General features: G+C 35.7%; 1 protein-coding gene across 5 annotated transcripts in view; it reads right to left on the minus strand.

Moving 5' to 3' along the window:
- Positions 1–7604: 7604 nt before the first annotated feature.
- The window catches only part of LOC309608779 (C-type lectin domain family 4 member A-like), a 55199-nt gene continuing 42091 nt past the window's right edge, over positions 7605–20712 (minus strand). For 3 of the 5 annotated variants that reach the window (XM_082349271.1, XM_082349272.1, XM_082349270.1), the window contains 3 exons: positions 14886–15037; positions 13665–13780; positions 7605–12584 (listed from right to left, as the gene is read on the minus strand). In XM_082349271.1, coding sequence (XP_082205397.1) covers positions 12443–12584; positions 13665–13780; positions 14886–15037 — 410 coding nt within the window. In that variant the 3' untranslated portion in view covers positions 7605–12442. The remainder of the gene's footprint in view (positions 12585–13664; positions 13781–14885; positions 15038–20712) is intronic. The other 2 variants (XR_014233089.1, XR_014233090.1) reach the window with 2 other exon arrangements.

Consider the following 20712-nt stretch of genomic DNA (forward strand, 5'->3'; position numbering starts at 1 on the left):
AAGAAATGAAGTGAGGAACTGAGAGATCTGTGCATGTTCTTTCCAAAGAACAAAGAGATAGTTTTTATTGTAAGACATTTAAGATATCTCAAAGCATTAAAAATTTCCCTTGTCTGTTATTTTATCTCTTATGTTTCTTTGTAGTTACTAGTAGTAGGAAACTTCAGAAACTCTCAAAAGGTCCATGAGTTTTCTTTAGGAATAATAAAATACAGAGAAGTAGGCAGTCAGTGAGTCAACACATTTTTATTGAGTACTATTTTCCTGGTGTTAGGGAAAAAGTGGGGCCTCTAACAGTCCCTGTTCTAAACTGTAGCTCTTACATTTTAATGGAATGGACATTGAAAAAATGTGTAAATCTATAAATAAATAAAATAAATATAAGCAAGCTCTGAGATAGCAAAGTTTTTTCTTGAAGTTGAGGGCAGAAAAGTGTGAGCATATTTAGGAGGGTTGGAAGGAGTTAGTATTAAATGGTTAGAATCATAATGGCAAATTTTAGTCTCAAGACACATGAGAGAGAACAAATGAGGGAGAACAGGAGTAAACTGATCTTTGAGGGAGTTGTTGTGTTCTGGTAGTTTGTAAGAACATGAAGCTCTCTAGCCAGACAAAGACATAATGTACTGTAAAAGAACGACTCCCCTTCCTCTTTCCCAGTGACTCATCAAAACTCTACATAATGGAAAATTTTTATATGACTTGCTTGTGAAATGCAATCCTACTGAAATATATCACTTTGCCATGAATAATCAAACTACCTGTTCTAATGTTCAAATTTCTATTCAATTTAATCTCCATTCTGGGTTCCAAATGAGTAGATCCTGCTGTTTCACTTGGAGATCTTTTTTTTTTAATTTATTTTATTTTTTAAAATCAATTGTTTATTTTTCATATTATAATTTGAACAACTTGTTTCTTTAAAATATTTATTTATTTATTTGGCTGCACCAGGTCTTAGTTGTGGCATGCGAACTCTTAGTTACAGCATCTGTGATCTAGTTCCCTGACCAGGGATCGAACCCGGGCCCCTGGCATTGGGAGCATGGAGCTTTAGCCACTGGACCACCAGGGAAGTCCCTAATTTATTTTAAATTTAATTTTTATTTTTTCAGTATATTGGAGTATAGTTGATTTACAATGCTGTGTTAGTTTCAGGTGTACAGCAATGTGATTCATTTATACATATACGTATATCCACTCTTTTTTAGATTCTTTTCCCATATATTTAGGTTATTACAGAATATTGGGTAAAGTTCCCTCACTTGGAGATCTTAAATAAGCATTTGAAACTTATGTTGAATACCCTAGATTTTACTAAAAAATTGCGTTTTCTAGTGTCCCCTTTTCAGTAAATGGCTTCAACATATAAACAGGTGCTCAAATTATAAATCAAAGAATCATTCTCAACAACTTTCCTCACTTTATTTACTGTTTTTTGCTGGTCTCTGCCAATTGATAGTAATGTTATTGGTTAGAAATGCCTGGAGGCATTCACCTGGGCCCATGGAAAGCCCCTACACACTTCTCCCCTTTCAGAACCAATGTTGTGGCTGGACTGGCCCTTGGGATCCTTATAATTGTAAGACACCCTCAGCAATAACCATCAAAAAAACTTGAAAACAAAAATGGCAATCAACGTTTATTACTCATAACTACTGGAGGGTACATGGCATGCCTGTGGCCACACAGCTAGATCACAGGTAGCAAAAGAGAGAGAGGGCAAGCCCTGGGTTCTGCTTTTATTGGGTTAAGGGTTGGGGCCTAGGGTTATTGGTGAATATAAACATAAGAGTGGGAATTGAAGCACAGGAAAGGGAAAACAAGTGTCCAAATGGTCAGTTATCTAAGTCAACTAGAGATCTCTAAAACAAAGGAAACTTTAGGAGTAGGGAGCAGCATCGAAGGAGGTCATTGAGAGGATGTGACTGTCAGGTGATCCACCAACTAGACCTGGGCAATTGGAGGCTCCTCACCCCCTTCCCTGTCCTTGGAATGTAAGTTCTGCCCACCGTTCCTGCACTGGAACCATTTCAAGGATGCAGCCAAAAAATATGATTACATAGGAAAAAAATGCCAAAAAATTAGATTACATAGAAAAAAATGGATAAATTTTTGGAAACACATAACCTACCAAGACTGAATCATGAAGAAACAGAAATTCAGGGCATGCCAAAAGGGAGTAAGGAAATTGAATCAGTAATCAAAAAATTCCAATGTAGAAAAGCCCAGGACCAGATGGTTTTACTGGTGAATTTTTACAAACCTTGAAAGAACTAATACCAATCCTTCTCAAACTCTTCCAAAAAATACAAGAGGAGGGAACACTCCCAAACTTATTTTATGAGGCCAGAAAAATACACTACAAGAAAAGAACATTACAGACCAATATAAATTCTCTACAAAATACTAGCAAAGCAAATACAACAGCACATTAAAAGAATCATACACCATGACTGAGTGGGGTTTATCCCTGGAATGCAGGGATGATTTAACCCATGCAAATCAATAAATGTGATATACCACATTAATAGAATGAAAGATGAAAATCATGATCATCTCAATAGAGGTCAAAAATCATCTGACAAATTTCAACATCCTGTCATGATAAAACCTCTCAATAAACTGAGTATATAAGAAACATACCTCAACATAATAAAGGTCATGTATGACAAGCCCACATCTAGCATCATACTCAACAGTGAAAAGTTGAAGCTTTTCCTCTAAGATCAGGAACAGGACAGGATGCCCACTCTCACCACTTGTATTCAACACAGTACTGGATGACCTAGCCAGAGCAATTAGGCAAAAAGGAAAGAAAAAAGAAAAAGAAAAAGCATCCAACTGGAAAGGAAGAAGTAAAATGGTCTCTGTTTGCAGGTATCATAATCTTACACATAGAAATTTCTAAAGGTTCCACCAAAACACTGTTATAACTAATAAATGAATTCAGTAAAGTTACAGGATACAAAATCAACATACAAAAACCTATTGTTTCTATATATCAGTTGTGTTTCTAACAGCAAACTATCTGAAAAAGAAATGACAAAACAATCTCTTTACAATAGCATAATAAATAAAAATACTATAAATAATACTAACAATAAAATACTTAGGAATAAATTTACATTGTGCACCTTAAATTTATACAATATTATATGTCAATTATATCTCTTTAAAGCAGGAAAAACTGTTAGAACTAATAAACATATTCAGCAAAGTTGTAGGGTACAAAATCAACATACAAAAATTAGTTGCACTTCTATACACTAACAATAAATGATCTAAAAAGGAAATTAAGAAATCACCCCCATTTATAATACCATCAGAAGAATAAAACACGTAGTAATAAACTTAACCAAGGAAACAAAAAACTCGTGATCTGAAAACTACAAATTTTTGAAAGAACCAAAGAAAACACAAATAAATGGAAAGACATCCCATGTTCATGGATGGGAAAACTTAATATTGTTAAATGGTCCATACTACCTGAAGCAACCTACAGTTTCAACGCCTTCTCTGTCAGAATCCCAATTTTTTTTGCAGAAATAAAATAAAAATAAAATAGAAAAAAATCCTAAAATCCATATGTAATCTCAAGGGACTCAGAATAGCCAAAGCAATTCTGAAAAAAAAAAAAAAAAGAACAAATCTGGAGGCTTCACACATCCTGATTTCAAAACATATTGCAAAACTATAGCTCTCCAAGCAGTATGGTACTGGCATAACAACAAACATATCCACCAATGGAACAGAATAGAGAGTCCAGAAATAAGCCCTTATATATCTCACATATATATGATCAAATGATCTCCAAGAAGATTCCAAAACTACTCAATGGTAAGAGGATAATCTCTTCAACAAATGGTGCTGGGAACACTGCATATGCGAAAAATGAATTTGGACACACTTACCTTACACCATACACACACAAAAAAATTTTTAACCCTCAAAATGGAAGAAAAAACTAAATGTAAGACCTGTAACTATAAAAACTGTGGAAAAAAACACAAGGGAAATGTTCTATGTCATTGGATTAAGCAATAATTTTTTGGATATGACACCAAAACCATAGGCAGCAAAGAAAAAATAGACTAACTTAAGTACATCAATCTTTAAAACTTCTGTGCATCAAAGGAAATAATCAACAGAGTGAAAAGGTAACCTGTGGAATGGGAGAAAATGTTTGCAAATCATATATCTGATAAGGGATTGAAATCTAGATTATATAAAAACTCCTATAACTCAATAACAACAACAACAAAAAACACCCCAAATATCCCAATTTTTAGAATAGGGAAAGAATTTGAATAGACATTTCTCCATAGAAGACATGCAAGTGATCAACAAATATATGAAAAGATGCTTGATATTGCTAATCATTAAAAAAAAGGAAATCAAACCACAATAAAATTTAATTTCACACCCATTAGGATGGCCACTGTCAGAATAAAGACAAAGAAGATAACAAGTGTTGTCAAAAATGTGGAGAAATGGGAACACTCGTGCACTCTTTGTGGAACTGTAAAATAGTACAGCCACTGTGTAAAACATTATGGCAGTTCCTCAAAAAATTAAAATTGGAATTACTATATGATCCAGCAATCCCACTTCTGAGTATATATGTAAAATAATTGAAAGCAAAATCTCAAAGATCACCTGTGTTCATTGCAGCATTGTTCACGATAGCCAAGCAGTGAAAGCATCACAGATGTCCATAAACACATGAATGAATAAATAATACATGGTATATACATAGAGTGGAATATTATTCAGACTTAAAAAGGAGGAAAATCCTGTCACATGTTACAAAATGGATGAACTTTGAGGACATTATACTAAGTGAAATAAGGCAGTCATAAAAATACAAATACTGTATTATTCCACTTATATGAGGTACCTAAAGTAGTCAAACTCATAGAAACAGAAAGTAGAAGGGTGGTTTCCAGGGGCTGGAGGGAGGGCAAAATGGGTTGTCATTGTCCAATGGGTATAGAGTTCCAGTTTGGCAAGATGAAAAAAGTTATAGAGATCTTTTTACAATAATGTGAATATAGTTAACACTACTGAACTGTACACTTAGAAAGAGTTAAGGTGGTAAATTTTATTTTGCTTCTACAATTTTTTAATTTAATGAAAAATAAAGAAAACAAAAGTACCTGCTCTGTTTCTGTGTTGATCACCACCAAATGAGCTCCCATCAAAACACAGTTCTGCACACTTGCTGGATTGTACAGTAAGGGAATGTTCAATATTATAGCAAGTGTCAATCAGACTACCAAAGTAGCTGTATTATTTTTCATTTCCACCAATAACAAATGAGGTTTCCTATTGTTCCACATCCCCTACAGAATTTGTTCTTGTCGTTGTTCACATTTTAGCCATTCTAAGTGTTATATAGTGGTATGTAATTGTATTTTTAATTTGCTTTTTCATGGCAACATGTAATCTGGATTAGTCTTCTGTATACTTATATGCAAAGTGTCTATTTTCTTTGGTAAGGTGTCCATAAAGTATATTGGTCCACAACAACAACAACAAAAAAAACACAGTTCTGCTCATTCTTAGCCCAAAAATTCTCTTCAGTAGAAATGAGGTAGCAGCTAGAACCAAATGACTTCCAAGTACTTGGGCAACGTCTCCAGACTTTTTCTGTGTTGCATGAAAGGAAAGGGTGAGTCCAAGATGAGACAGATAAGATTAAAGACGTATGTTCTATACACATAAAATTCTGAGGATCTGCAGTTGTTTTATAAACATGGGTTTCTTAATTCCTGTATTTTCTATTCCCTTAGTTATACAATTTGGGGCCATAGATTGCTTTTAAATAAACATTCTTTAACATTAAGTCCTCAATATTTACTGAGGCTTGCCTGCAGAATTTTTCTGGATTTTTTTTTCGAAAAAAAGTCACTCTCAATATTTTTTTTCCTGTTCTTCATACCCTTTATATATTAGAAGCACCAAATTCTTTCAGAGTTTCAAATGATTAACCTAAGTGAATCTGGAATGCCAGTTCTGCTTAATAATCTTGGGCATGACACAGAGCCTCAAATTTTTAACATGTTTAACAATGATAATTATTCTCAGGGCGGTTGTGGGAATTAGAATCATGCCTCATTAGAATTCTGGCTCTGTCGTTTATTACACATGTCCTTGGAAAAATTACATAACCTCCTTGCAATTCATTATTTAATCTTTAAAATGGAAATAACAATATCAAACTCAAAGTGAGACAATCTCATAATACGTACAAAGCACTGTAAAGGATGCTTAACGTGGAATAATTGCTCATAAATGTTACCTACTACTAATTTTTACACAATATCGAGCACTTGAGTATAAACAAATAGTTCTCTCTCCTTTCCCCTTAGAAGCACCAGTTTGCCACTCTCCTAGGATTAAAAAATTCTGCAGCTAACTGTATACAAATCCACTGACATGTTTTGATTACATATAAAATTTTAGCACATATATATGTATACCTAAATAATATAACTTTGTTGGGTTCTGAATTTTCTTAAAGGTATTATATGTGGTCTTATTGGGCTTAATTTTTCATTCCATAATGCTACGATTCATCCCTGTTGTTATATGTAGCTCTATTTTATTCGTTTTTTTTTTTTTTTTTTAGTGTGGTCAGATTATTACATATTAAGTAATGAGAAAACATTTACAGACTTATTCTTCATTTTATAATATTATAAAATGAATAAGATAAACCATATCTATGTCATTTTAATATTGGCTACTTTTAGAAATCTATCTCAATTATACATTCTGTTCACTATTAAAAATTGCTTTTCATAATACTTCTCACAGTGTGTATTAACATATTCTTTTTTTTTTTTAAGAAATTCTTCATTTTTTTTTTATTATTTATTTTATTTATTTATGGCTGTGTTGGGTCTTCGTTTCTGTGCGAGGGCTTTCTCTAGTTGTGGCAAGCGGGGGCCACTCTTCATCGCGGTGCGCGGGCCTCTCACTGTCATGGCCTCTCCCGTTGTGGAGCACAGGCTCCAGACGCGCAGGCTCAGTAGTTGTGGCTCACGGGCCCAGCTGCTCCGCGGCATGTGGGATCTTCCCAGACCAGGGCTCGAACCCGTGTCCCCTGCATTGACAGGCAGATTCTCAACCACTGCGCCACCAGGGAAGCCCAACATATTCTTTTAATTTAAAAAGTCTAATTTGACTGACTGTTTTGATGGTAGGGATTGGCTTTGCCAATTAAGTTACACACAGCAAACATTTTTCATATGTTGAATATGCTAAATCTCCAGCTCCAAGATTGACAAAAATATTGAAAGCTGTGATGAGTGGAAGAACTGTCAAAAAGGTATATTGATTTTAATAATATTTTATTTTCCCAATTGTTCTGAGAATAATGGGCTGATTAAAATGCTTTGTAAGTATTGAAAAACAGGTGTAATTAATAGTCATTTGATAAGACTTCTTAAAGCCTTTTTGGTGTACTACCCAGAAACTGAGAAAGCAAATGACTACTGACTGAGAAATAGCAAGGCTTTGCAAATTATTCCATTTATTATTCTTTACATCCAACAACATTGAAAAATAACCTAATCAAATGGTCAGTTAGCAGACCATTACAAATAATTTTTTGATACTAGAACACGGTAGGATTTTTGGCAAATAACTGAAAATTTTCAAAAAATTGAGATTCTAACAAAGCACATTCTATGCCTATATACTTATCTAGATTAGTAAGACTTATCAGTCTGTGTCGTTAAAGTGAAAAATGGGAATACAATTGATGTTGAATTCCATCTCATTCTAGTAATGATGTTATCAATAGTAGATACATCTGATTGCACATTTAAGTCCCATTCATCTAAGAGATGGGCTTCCAATGGGATTTTACTTTATTAGTAGTAATTTATCAAGATTTATAGTACATTTGTGATGTTTTTGAACAGAAGAAATTCATAACACTTAAAGCCTAGTGTTCCACAGGATATAAAAATATTAATGTAACTGGGGCATGACTACTTGAAGCAGTCAAAATGTTTGGACCTATACGTGGATCACCATGAATATGACAACTATAAATACAGACTGATACCACATACTACAATTGTCATTGGTGATGTGATTTTCTAAATAATTAATAATTTTGAATAGACTTCTGAACAAAGTAAAAAATAAAAATATTAATGTATACTTATCTACATATTTTGGCAGATGGGGGAAGTGTGATTAACTATTTGTTCAAGGGGGAAAAAGAATGATGTAAAACATCTGACTTAAATAATATATGTTACTCTTTTTTTTAATGCATGATGGGAGTGGGGGTAACACTGTGTAATGCCATTTAGACACTAGTAGATATATATTTTTTAAAGAGGTAGTAGGTTTTTTTAATGTTAATATTAACAATGTTCCAGAAATTAAAGCCTTTGCTTCTATAACATGATGCAAAAATATAGACATCCAATTAAATTGTATAAGGGGGTACATAACTTTTTTTTGCATTTACAAATTTATTTTTTATTTTAAATCTTTTTATGCCCAACATATTACAGACAGAAAACTGTATAAAAACCATGTATACATTAACGAATTATTGAAAGTTGAACATCCTTGTAACTCCCACTTAGGTCAAGATATAGAATTTTGCCAGCTACCCCAGGTGCCTTATATGTGCCTCATCTTAATCACAAACCCCTTTCTACCCCTCTAGATGTAATAACCTCATTTCAAAATCCTTTCAGGGGCTTGGCAAACAAAACAGTTTGAAGACAACAGGTCTAGGCAGAGCACAAGCGTACTGAAGAAACTCTGACTTCACCCCTGCATCTGAATAGCTCAACACTGGGACTGGGTGGGGAAAAAATGGAGAAGATACAGTTATTTTTTAACTTCAATCAAAATGGGAATTTTGTGTTTGAACTTTTATTTTTCATTTTCATTGTCATAATAGTTTGAAAGGCTATCGTTTAAAAATTGAGCATTTTTGTGTATATATATATATATATATATATATGTATAAAATAGATAACTAATGAGAACCTGCTGTATAGCACAGGGAACTCCACCTCGCTGTACAGTAGAAACTAACACAATGTTGTAAAACAACTCTATCCCATAAAAAAATTTTTAAATAAAAATAAGATTTAAAAAATAAAAATTGAGCATTTTTATTTGCTGACATGGTATTATACAACATAATTTTATCCTGTAAGCTTATCTGTAATTTAAATTAGTTGTATTGAACAGCCCAAGTACCATAATATTAAGTTGGATATATTTAGGGAGTAAATTTGCAGTCTCTTATGCCAGATGGATGTGGAGTTAATTTAATTAACATCCATCTGTTTTGTTCATTTCAGAGCATTCTGAAGGCAAAGGCTTCCAGGAAGGTATCCTTTAAAACTCCAGTAGTTGCTGTTGGAATGCCTCCAAGTCAGGAGGAAGACAATCCTGATAGAATTATGTTTTCCTCCCAGAAGGGCCAGCTCCACAGCTGTTTGACAAAAAAAAAAACCCCCAGTGTGACAAGAAAACCATAGGTCAGGGAGAGTAAATTATTCCTCACCACCCCCCATGCACCATATTCCTGCCAAATACCAAAAAAGGGAAAATTCCAACATCTCATAGAAATACAAAGAAACTTCTGCTCTCTTTTTACCTCTCATAAGTTTCTTCATAAAAGCAGAGGAGGAAATATTTAGTTCTTGAAATAGCAAGAGTCTGACATCTATTTGGATTTCTTTACTTGGAAGGAGTAAAGCCATAAAGACCACTACAAACATGCACTTTGCCTTCCTTGGGCCTTTTTGACAAGACATAGTGTGAGTCAGACCATGATTCTGAATTCAACTCACCCAACTTTCCACATACTAAGTTACCAGGACTATACTTTAGAGTAGGGGCAGTCTCCTTGAGACAGGAAGACAACAGTACAGACATTTTGGAAAAGGACCGGGTAACAGCCTTGGGCAAAACAGTCCTTGGAAGCTAAAGAACAAAAGCCCTGAGGGCCTGAGTCCCAGAGAAAAAAACAAAACAAAACAAAACAAAAACAGGCTTGCACGAATAAAAGATTGACTTCACCTCTGTTACACTAACAAGTATACCTAGTTGCCACAAGACAAGAATTTCAACTATAAATTTTAACCTTATCTGTACCTGTGCCTTCTTGCAGAAAATTCTCATGCATTCCTTTCCCCTCCAGAAGCTCTCCCTATGCCTGACAGCCACCATGGAGCCACCTGCTGCTGATTAAAGAAGTTTGACAATTTCTGTAAATTATCAGTGATCATGGGACAAACCCTCCCTTTTGTTATGAAAGCAACTCACCCGCTACTACTCGGGGAGCTGGCACTTTTTTTTTTTTTTCCATCTTCTCCCTTGTGCACAAGCTCTCTCTTTTAATAAAAAGCTTTGCTTGCCTAAGAGTCTTGTGGAAGCGACATTCATTTCTATGGTATTGCTGCCCAGGAATCTGGAAAAGGCATGGTAACATCATCCTGAGCCATGTTCTGAGAGCCAAGTTGACCGGTAATAAAGCTGATACTTGGAATGGATATGGGCATTATTAATTGGGAGGTAAACTGGTATATTCTACATACAATGGATAAGATCAGACCTGTATAAAAATAACTCATCTGTAGATATAATCAGGAAATAAGTGGCAAATATAATTACTCATTTGCATCAAGATAATCAAGGCATCATCTCAGGAGGTCACACTGGGGTAGCCATGGCTAGAGTCGGCTTTATCATGATCGATTATAATTACCATACTAATGCAATGAATAACAGACTTTAGTGTAAATATGATATATTGTAGTAGAAAAAAATGATCTATCATAACTATAGTAAAGAGAGGAATATAAATATATCAGGGGTCATTTTGAGTGGAAATACATACCTAGAAACTGTAAAATTTAACCAAAGGAAAAAATTATCAAAATACCTGATGAATATGTCTATGTCAACTCACCAGTAACAACTTCCAGTTCTGATTCTCTAATTCTAAACCTCCAGCGCTCAACCTCTGATTTCCCTTTGCTTGTACCCTGGTGTTAAATGACAGCCCAAGACTAAACAGAGAATGTTAAGAAGCCCAAAGCATCTACTGGACCAAAGCTGGAATTTATCGTTCACTGACGTGTATTACATTCCACCTTTACAAAATATGCTTTTAGTTAAAGGTAATAAATCTGTCTGAGAGAAATAAAAAGTAATGGTTGGGATTATTTTGCTGTTGACCAACCCATACAGAGAAAAATCCAGACAGATGGAGGAACCACAACATATAACTATATCCGTATCTAACCCCTTAGCAATCAGACAAAAATTAGGAGATGAGGCTCATGCCCCCTCCATTTGTCTGCAAAGGGGCTGTCCAATATAGTCTCTGCACATGGAAAATGGTCAATATATGTTCATTTTGTCTGGTAGAAAGAAATTCTCCTCTACCCTTTCTAGGTTCTTCTGGCTGGCCTAAGAAGTAAAATTGACATGAGCCAGACTAACAGGAAGAAAATCAAACAAAGTTTAATAACATGTATACATGGGAGAGACCCAGGAAAACTGAGTAACTCACCCAAATGGCCAAAGTCCTCACCTTAAATACCTTATGCAGCTAAAGACAAAAGAGAATGTTGGAAGTAGTGGTTTAGGACCTCAAAGGAGAAGAAGGCAACTGACATGGAGATGGAAAAGCAAAAGCTTGATAAACAAATGTTTGCTGGACCCTGCAGAGACAATGGGACACAGAGAGGAATTTTAACAAACAGACTTTGCCAGGCTCCTCCCTGTCTATATACCTAGTTCCTACTATAGTGATCTATGGTGATCACTTCCTAGAACTGATCCTATATCTCCATTCTTTAGGCAGCTAGGGGGAAGGTGAAAGTTTTTTCTTTAGTCTTTTGGGCCTTGATTGTTTTCAGCTTCAAACTATGCACTTCCCAAAAAGACATTTTGGGGTGGCAACTTTTGCTCCCCTAAAATTTCATGAATGAACAAATGAATGAATGTGTGCGCTGGCTCTATCGTAAATGGAATAGGTGACAGCCTACTGAAAAATTCTATGAAGATCCCTTATAAAAGACTTACACATGAATAACAAGAACATATTAGCTATCTCTAAGAGAAAAACAAATATCGTATATTAACACATATATGTGAAACCTAGAAAAATGGTACTGATGAACCGGTTTGCTGGGCAGAAATAGAGACACAGATGTAGAGAACAAACGTATGGACACCAAGGGGGGAAGTGCTGGGGGGGGGGGTGGGATGAACTGGGAGATTGGGATTGACATATATACACTAATATGTATAAAATAGATAACTAATAAGAACCTGCTGTATAAAAAGTAAATAAAATTAAATTTTTTAAAAAAAGAACATATTAGCTATCTCTGTGATGGTGGATACCAATTCAACCTCACGGTCATGGAGAATGTTCCATTCATAAGTAGATCTTCATCATCTTGCAAATAGACTTGTGATGGTCATTACAAGGAACATCATTCCAGCCCCATTCTCCTGAACGAGCATTTAGCACAACGCAACGCTCATAAGGATTATTGGGTTCACCCCTGTGCCAGAATCTGAGTGCCAGAAAGGGAAAAAAAGAATGAGAATGTTTCTTTAAACAGTGCTTTGAAAACAGACAGTAAGAGAGGGGGCTGGGATTGAACTGTGTGGAAGTCAAAGTCAGATATGCCCAAATCATTCCTTCCCACTTCTCATGGAGTTTTCCCTCCATCTGTGTCTCTGGTATTTCCCTTGAAAATTGTCCTTACATCACCCAGTACTGTGTCATCTTATTGCATTAAACATTCTCCCAGCAGATGTTCCAGTCTCCCTTCTGTTTGTCCATTTTATATCCTGTTCCCAGGAAACTGTCAGTCCACAGTCTCCCTTAAATGATGTAAAAGACTTCACACTGGTCTCAAGTATCAATATAGTTTGTTTCTTTTATTATGCACTGCTTTTGGAGTCTGAAGAACTAGTTAAAATCTCCGAATCTGCTACTATGCCTGTTACCTTGGACAAGTAATTTAATTTCACAGATTCGCAGAGACTAGATTAATATCCCTATATATTTCACACAGTGATATTAGGATCAAAGGTGGTAATGTACTATAATGTACTAAAGTACTTAAGAGTTTTAAAATAACTTCATAAATATGAGATATCATAAGACTATCAGAATTTAACTTATTTGCTGTATGAGAGATATTAAATCTCAATAATTGGTTATGATCTTAATTGACATAAATTTTTGTTACATTTAGAGAGATAGTGTAGTGGTTGAAAGCCCCAACTTTGATATCAAACAGACCTGGGTTTGAGGACCACTGTTACCACTGCTGGATAACCACTGAGTTATCGAAACTCTTTAAACTCAGTTTCTTCATCTCTATAGTAGAAAAATAATAATGTGTGCCTCATAGAGTTATTATGATGATTGAGTGAGATAATAAGGAAAATTATTTAACCTAGTGCCCAAGAGTTAAAAGAAGAGTGAGCTTTTTTCTTTTATTGAAGTATAGTTGATTTACAATGTTGTGTTAGTTTCAGGTATACAGCATGAGCTATTTTATTTTAATAACTGATCATTGGAACACCCTAAAACCCCTGTATGCTGCAGGACCCAGGGTTCCTTTATCTAATTCTATACTCACGTGGCACTTTCATTGTATGGTGTCTGATCGACCCATTGCCAATGTCTTTTCCCCTCTGGGTCTGACAGCCCCACATAATAAACAGAAGTTAGTTTCAGTTTCCGGGTGATGATATCCTAAGGGAAGAAAAGGAAGGAGGTATAGCCTTTAGAACAGTCAGGTTGAACTGAGTTCCTGGCTTTAGGGAGAAGAGAAGAAAAGGAGAGGATCCAGGAAGAGCCACATGGGGGCCCTGCAGAGGAGCCTAGGTTTTTTCTGGCTAAGCAGAGCAGGATCAAAGATATCACTTGTGAGCATGATGTTGGTCTTAGTCTGTTCAGGCTGCTGTAACAAAATACCACAGACTGAGTTGCTTATAAATAACAGAAATTTGTTTCTCACAGTTCTGGAGGCTAGAAATCCCAGGTCAGGGAACCAGCATGGTAGGATGAGGGCCTTCCTCCTGGTTCCTAACCAGTGCTTTCTCACTGTGTGCTCACGTGGTAGAAGGGGCGACGTTGCTCTGTAGAATCTCTTTTTTAAAAACATTAATCCCATCAATGAAGGCTTCATCCTCATGGCCTATGCAGCTCCCAAAAGCCCCACTTCCTAATACTATCATCTTTGGAGGTTAGGATTTCAACATATGAATTGGGGTGGCAGGACACAAATGTTCAGAACATACCAATGTTTGATACATATGGAGGCAAATTCTATTCATGATCATAACGAATTCTCATCTCAGACTCTCTTCCCTTCACTTCTTCCCTAAGAGAGGGTGTTCTTCAAAGTCGTAGATGAGAAATATTTTGCAGATTAAATAATTTTCCTTTTAACAACTTCAGATTGTTAACAATCATTTCTGATTGGTGATTGTGACTCTTCATGATGGAACTTCATTTCCCAATTGGACTTGATACCCCTTCTCTGTTAGTTAATAATTTATAAAACATTTTCGTGTTGAAATAATAAACTGATATTTCAGGCTGAAATATTTTCAGCCTTCCACTCAACCCCTACTTATTATATTTTCAATGCCCCAATTTATTTGGGGGGAGGTTAGTTTTGTAGAAGCAGGAAGAAGGCGTGGAATGTAAAACCTTAGGTAGCCTCTTCTAACTATTTTCTTAAGCCTTCTGCCACAGCACCAATATCCCAAGACAATAAAAATCTCCTTCTTAGCCAAGAAAGATGTTAAAAAGCCAGGCAACACTCCTGACTCCATTATCAATTAGAAAGTACCTGCTCATCCTTGGTGTTGATCACCAGCAGGTGAGCTTCCATTCTTGAGCATCTCTTCTCACTCTCATCCCAAATATTTTGTTCAGTAGAAATAAAATAGCAGTTAGAACTAAATGACGTCCAATTCTTTGGGCAGCAACTCCAGTCTTTCCCTGTATTGAGAAGAAGGCCATAACAGTGCAACATATGAAAAGTAATTTTTTAAGTGTGTGTATTAAGGACCAGAGGAGACTGCATGGAAAGCAGAACTCCCATCTGGACCCACGAGTAACAAGGAGCCCTGCCCATCAGGTGTCAAGGAGGTCAAGTCTACCTACATCAGGCAGTAACAGGGTAGGGATGCTTTCCTTTGCCAGAGTGGTGTCAGGAAAAACCAGCTAAAACAGAAGCTTAAATAAGATCCAAACTCTCAGAACATAATACAAAAATGTCCAGGTCTCAATGGAAAATTACTTATCATACCAAGAACCACAAAGTTCTCAAAAGTCAATTTAAAAAAAAAAAAAAAGAAAATACATATGCCAATACCAAGATAAGAGAAATACTAGAATTATGTGCCAAAGATTTAAAAGAAGCCATGGAAAGATGCTTCAACAAGAAAGTACAAACGTTTGAACCAAATAAAAAAATAGAAAGCCTCAGCAAAGAAATAGAGGATCTCAGCAAAAAAATTAAAGATAAAAGGGAGAATCAAATGGAATTTTATAGTTGAAAAATGTAATAACCAAAATTAAAAGCTCAGTGGATGGGCTCAACAGCAGAATAAAGAGGACAGAGAAATCAGTGAACTAAAAGATAGAATAACAGAAATTACTCAGCTGAACAACAGAGACAAAATAGAGTAAAACAACAACAACAAATAAATAGACTTCCGGTTTCCAGTCTGGTAAGAAGCTTGGAAGTCACCACTCCGTTCTAACAAGTAAAAAGCTGAACAAACTGAAAATCAGCAACTCTTCACAGAGCAAACCACTGCACCCAAAGTTGTAGAGACACAAAAGCAAATACAGAGAATCACAATTTTGTACTGGAGCAGAAACGTCTTTGGGAACCAGTCCCAGGGCATGGCAACCTGAACTGAAATTGTGGAACTGCTGGAAGCTCAGTGTAGACAACTCTGAGAGATAAAAAGTCCAGGGTGACCCAGTCAACGTAGAGGCCCCAACACTTCTGTGAGTTTTACATCCTGGAGTTCCACCAGGTGCTCACAGTAAATAGCTGAGAAAAATTCTCCTGTGCTTCTGGCAAAAGCAGGGCAAAAGGTACCATTTTGAAATACACCAGAGGATTCTTTTCTTTTTGAGAAGATCTGCGCACAGGAGAAATTATCTGACCAGAGCCTAAGATGCTGGGGATTTGTCAGACCCTAACTGACTAGGGAACGGAAAATACCCAAGTAAAGCCCACTATAGCCACCTGTCCCACTCTAAAGGGGTTAATAAAAACAACTGAGAAGAAGAACTTGTTAGCTCAAAGCACAAAGGCAAAGACTCACTAAAAGAATGAACAAAATCATAGGATTATAGAATGTCTCCCCTCCCCCCACACCTCACCACCACATTTTTAAGGCCTATTTACAGCAGTTCCTTTTACTCAGTACATCATGTCCAGCTAATGAGAAAAAAACACAAGGCATATTAAAACAAACAATACACAGTTTGAATAGACAGAGCAAGCATCAGACGCAGATGCTTGATGGGGCAGAGATATTGGAATGATCAGACCAGGAATTTTTTTTTTTTTTAACATCTTTCTTGGAGTATAATTGCTTTACAATGGTGTGTTAGTTTCTGCTTTACAACAAAGTGAATCAGTTTTACATATACATATGTTCCCATATCTCTTCCCTCTTGCATCTCCCTCCCTCCCACCCTCCCTATCCCACCCCTCTAGGTGGTCACAAAGCACCGAGCTGATCTCCCTGTGCTATGTGGCTGCTTCCCACTAGCTATTTTACATTTGGTAGTGTATATATGTCCATGCCACTCTCTCACCCTGTCACATCTTACCCCTCCCCCTCCCCATATCCTCAAGTCCATTCTATAGTAGGTCTGTGTCTTTATTCCCGTCTTACCACTAGGTTCTTCATGACCTTTTTTTTTTTTTTCCTTAGATTCCATATATATGTGTTAGCATACTGTATTTGTTTTTCTCTTTCTGACTTACTTCACTCTGTATGACAGCCTCTAACTCCATCCACCTCACTACAAATACCTCCATTTCATTTCTTTTTATGGCTGAGTAATATTCCATTGTATATATGTGCCACACCTTCTTTATCCATTCATCCGATGATGGACACTTAGGTTGCTTCCATGTCCTGGCTATTGTAAATAGAGCTGCAATGAACATTTTGGTACATGACTCTTTTTGAATTATGGTTTTCTCAGGGTATATGCCCAGTAGTGAGATTGCTGGGTCGTATGGTAGTTCTATTTTTAGTTTTTTAAGGAACCTCCATACTGTTCTCCATAGTGGCTGTATCAATTTACATTCCCACCAACAGTGCAAGAGGGTTCCCTTTTCTCCACACCCTCTCCAGCATTTATCGTTTCTAGATTTTTTGATGATGGCCATTCTGACCGGTGTGAGATGATATCTCATTGTAGTTTTGATTTGCATTTCTCTAATGATTAATGATGTTGAGCATTCTTTCATGTGTTTGTTGGCAATCTGTATATCTTCTTTGGAGAAATGTCTATTTAGGTCTTCTGCCCATTTTTGGATTGGGTTGTTTGTTTTTTTGTTATTGAGCTGCATGAGCTGCTTGTAAATCTTGGAGATTAATCCTTTGTCAGTTGCTTCATTTGCAAATATTTTCTCCCATTCTGAGGGTTGTCTTTTGCAGACCAGGAATTTAAAACAACTGTGATTAACATGTTAAAGGCTCTAGGGACTTCCCTGGTGGCACAGTGGTTAAAGAATCGCCTGCCAATACAGGGGACACTGGTTTGAGCACAGATCCGGGAAGATCCCACATGCCGTGGAGCAACTAAGCCTGTGCGCCACAACTACAGAAGGCTGCACACCTAGAGCCCATGTTCCGCAACAAAAGAAGCCACCACAATGAGAAGCCCGCGCACCGCAACGAAGAGTAGCCCCCGCTCGCCGCAACTAGAGAAAGCCCGTGCACAGCAACAAAGACCCAACGCAGCCAAAAATAAAAACATATAGATAAATGAATAAATTTATTTTACAAAACCAAACATGTTAAAGGTTCTAATGGACAAAGTAGACAGCATGCAAGAACAGGTGAGCAATGTAAGCAGAGAGATGGAAATTCTAAGAAAAAAACAAAACAAAATGCTAGAGGTGGAAAATACTGTAACAGAAATGAAGAATACCTTTAGTGAGCTGATTAATAGAGTGGACACAGCTGAGAGAAAAAAAAATCTCTGTGCATGAAGATATCTCAATAGAAGACTCCAAAACTAAAAAGCAAGGAGAAAAAAGACTGAAAAAAAAAAAAAAAGAGAAGAGAATCTCCAAGAAATGTAAGGCAGAAAAAAAACTTGTAACATATGTGTAATGAGAATATCAGGAGAGTAAAGAGAGAAAAAGAACAGAAGAAATATTGAAACAATAATGTTTGAGAATTTCTCCAAATTAATTACAGATACCAAGCAGGATAAATGCTGAAGAAAACTACACCTAGACACCATATTCAAGCTGCAGAATATCAAAGACAAAGAAAAATCCTTAAAGAAGCCAGAGGGGGAAAAAACACCTCCTACAGAAGAGCAAAGATAAGAATTACATCAGACTTTGCAGAAACCACAGAAGCAAGAAGAGAGTGGAGTGAAATATTTAAAGTGTTGAAAGAAAAAAGCTACTATCCTATTTCTGTAACATGCAAAATTAACTTTCAAAGGTGAATTAAAAATAAAAACTTCTTCAGACAAACAAAAACTGAGGGAATGTGTTGCCAGTAAACCTGCCTTGCAAGAAATGTTAAAAGACACTTTTTAGAGAAAAGAAAAGTAATATAGGTCAGAAACATGGTTCTACATGAAGAAAGGAAGAAAATCAAAGGAGGAATAAGTGAAAGTAAAATAAAAACTTGTATTTTCCATAGTCTTAATTGATCTATTAGATAATTTGTTCATAATAATAATAGCAACTATGTATTCAAATATGTGATGTGTAAGTGAAATAAATTATAGCAATGATACAAGGGATAGGAGGAAGGAATTTGGATCATCTTGTTGTTTTAAAATACTCTCACTACACATGAAGCTGTATACAGTTATTTGAAAGTGGACTTGGATTACTTGTAAATGTATATTGCAAACTTTAGGGCAACCACTAAAAAAAAAGAAGTATAACTGACATGCTAAGAATAGAACAAAAATGGGATCATGTAAAATGCTCAGTTAAAACCACAAATAGGAAAAGAAGAAAATAGTAGAAAAAGATAAAAAAAAGGGCAAGATATAAAAAAATAATACAAATGGTAGATATCAATACAACTGTATTAATAATCACTTTCAATGTCAGTCATCTAAATGCACCAATTAAAAAGAAGAGATTGTCAGAGTGAATCAAAAAACAAGACTCAACTATATGTTGTCCTAAAAAACCCACTTTAAAACTCCAAGAGGATTTTATAAAGACATATATATTAAAAGTAAGTGCATGGTTATCAAAAATTAAAAAATTTTTATTTCAATGGGCCATTTTTCTATGTCAAAAATTGTCTAACACACATATTAATCAAACTACCAAAAATTAAATACAAAGAAAAAATATTAAAAGCAGCAAGGGAAAACAACAAATAACATACAAGGGAATCCCCATAAAGTTAACAGCTGATCTTTCAGCAGAAACTCTGCAAGCCAGAAGGGAGTGGCAGGACATATTTAAACTGATGAAGGGGAAAAACCTACAACCAAGATTACTCTACCCAGCAAGGATCTCATTCAGATTTGACAGAGAAATTAAAACCTTTACAGACAAGCAAAAGCTAAGAGAATTCAGCACCACCAAGCCAGCTTTACAACAAATGCTAAAGGAACTTCTCTAAAGAAATACAAGAGAAGGAAAAGACCTACAATAACAAACCCACAACAATTAAGAAAATGGTAATAGAAACATACATGTCGATAATCACCTTAAATGTAAATGGATTAAATGCTCCAACCAAAAGACATAGACTGGTTGAATGGATACAAAAATAAGACCGGTATATACGCTGCCTACAAGAGACCCACTTCAGACCTAGGGACACATACAGACTGAAAGTGAGGGGATGGAAAAAGACATTCCATGCAAATGGAAATCAAAAGAAAGCTGGAGTAGAAATTCTCATATCAGACAAAATAGACTTTAAAACAAAGACTATTACAAGAGACAAAGAAGGACACTACATAATGATCAAGAGATCAATCCAAGAAGAAGATATAACAATTGTAAATATTTATGCACCCAACATAGGAGCACCTCAGTACATAAGGCAAATACTAACAGCCATAAAAGGGGAAATCGACAGTAACACAATCACAGTAGGTGACTTTAACACCCCACTTTCACCAATGGACAGATCATCCAAAATGAAAATAAATAAGGAAACAAAAGCTTTAAATGATACATTAAACAAGATGGACTTAACTGATATTTATAGGACATTCCATCCAAAGACAACAGAATATACTTTCTTCTCAAGAGCTCATGGAACATTCTCCAGGATAGATCATACCTTGGGTCACAAATCAAGCCTTGGTAAATTTAAGAAAATTGAAATTGTATCAAGTATCTCTTCCGACCACAACGCTATGAGACTAGATATCAATTACAGGAAAAAATCTGTAAAAAATACAAATACATGGAG

Source organism: Balaenoptera borealis (assembly GCF_965194805.1).
Source record: "Balaenoptera borealis genome assembly, chromosome: 13".
NCBI lineage: Eukaryota > Metazoa > Chordata > Mammalia > Artiodactyla > Balaenopteridae > Balaenoptera > Balaenoptera borealis.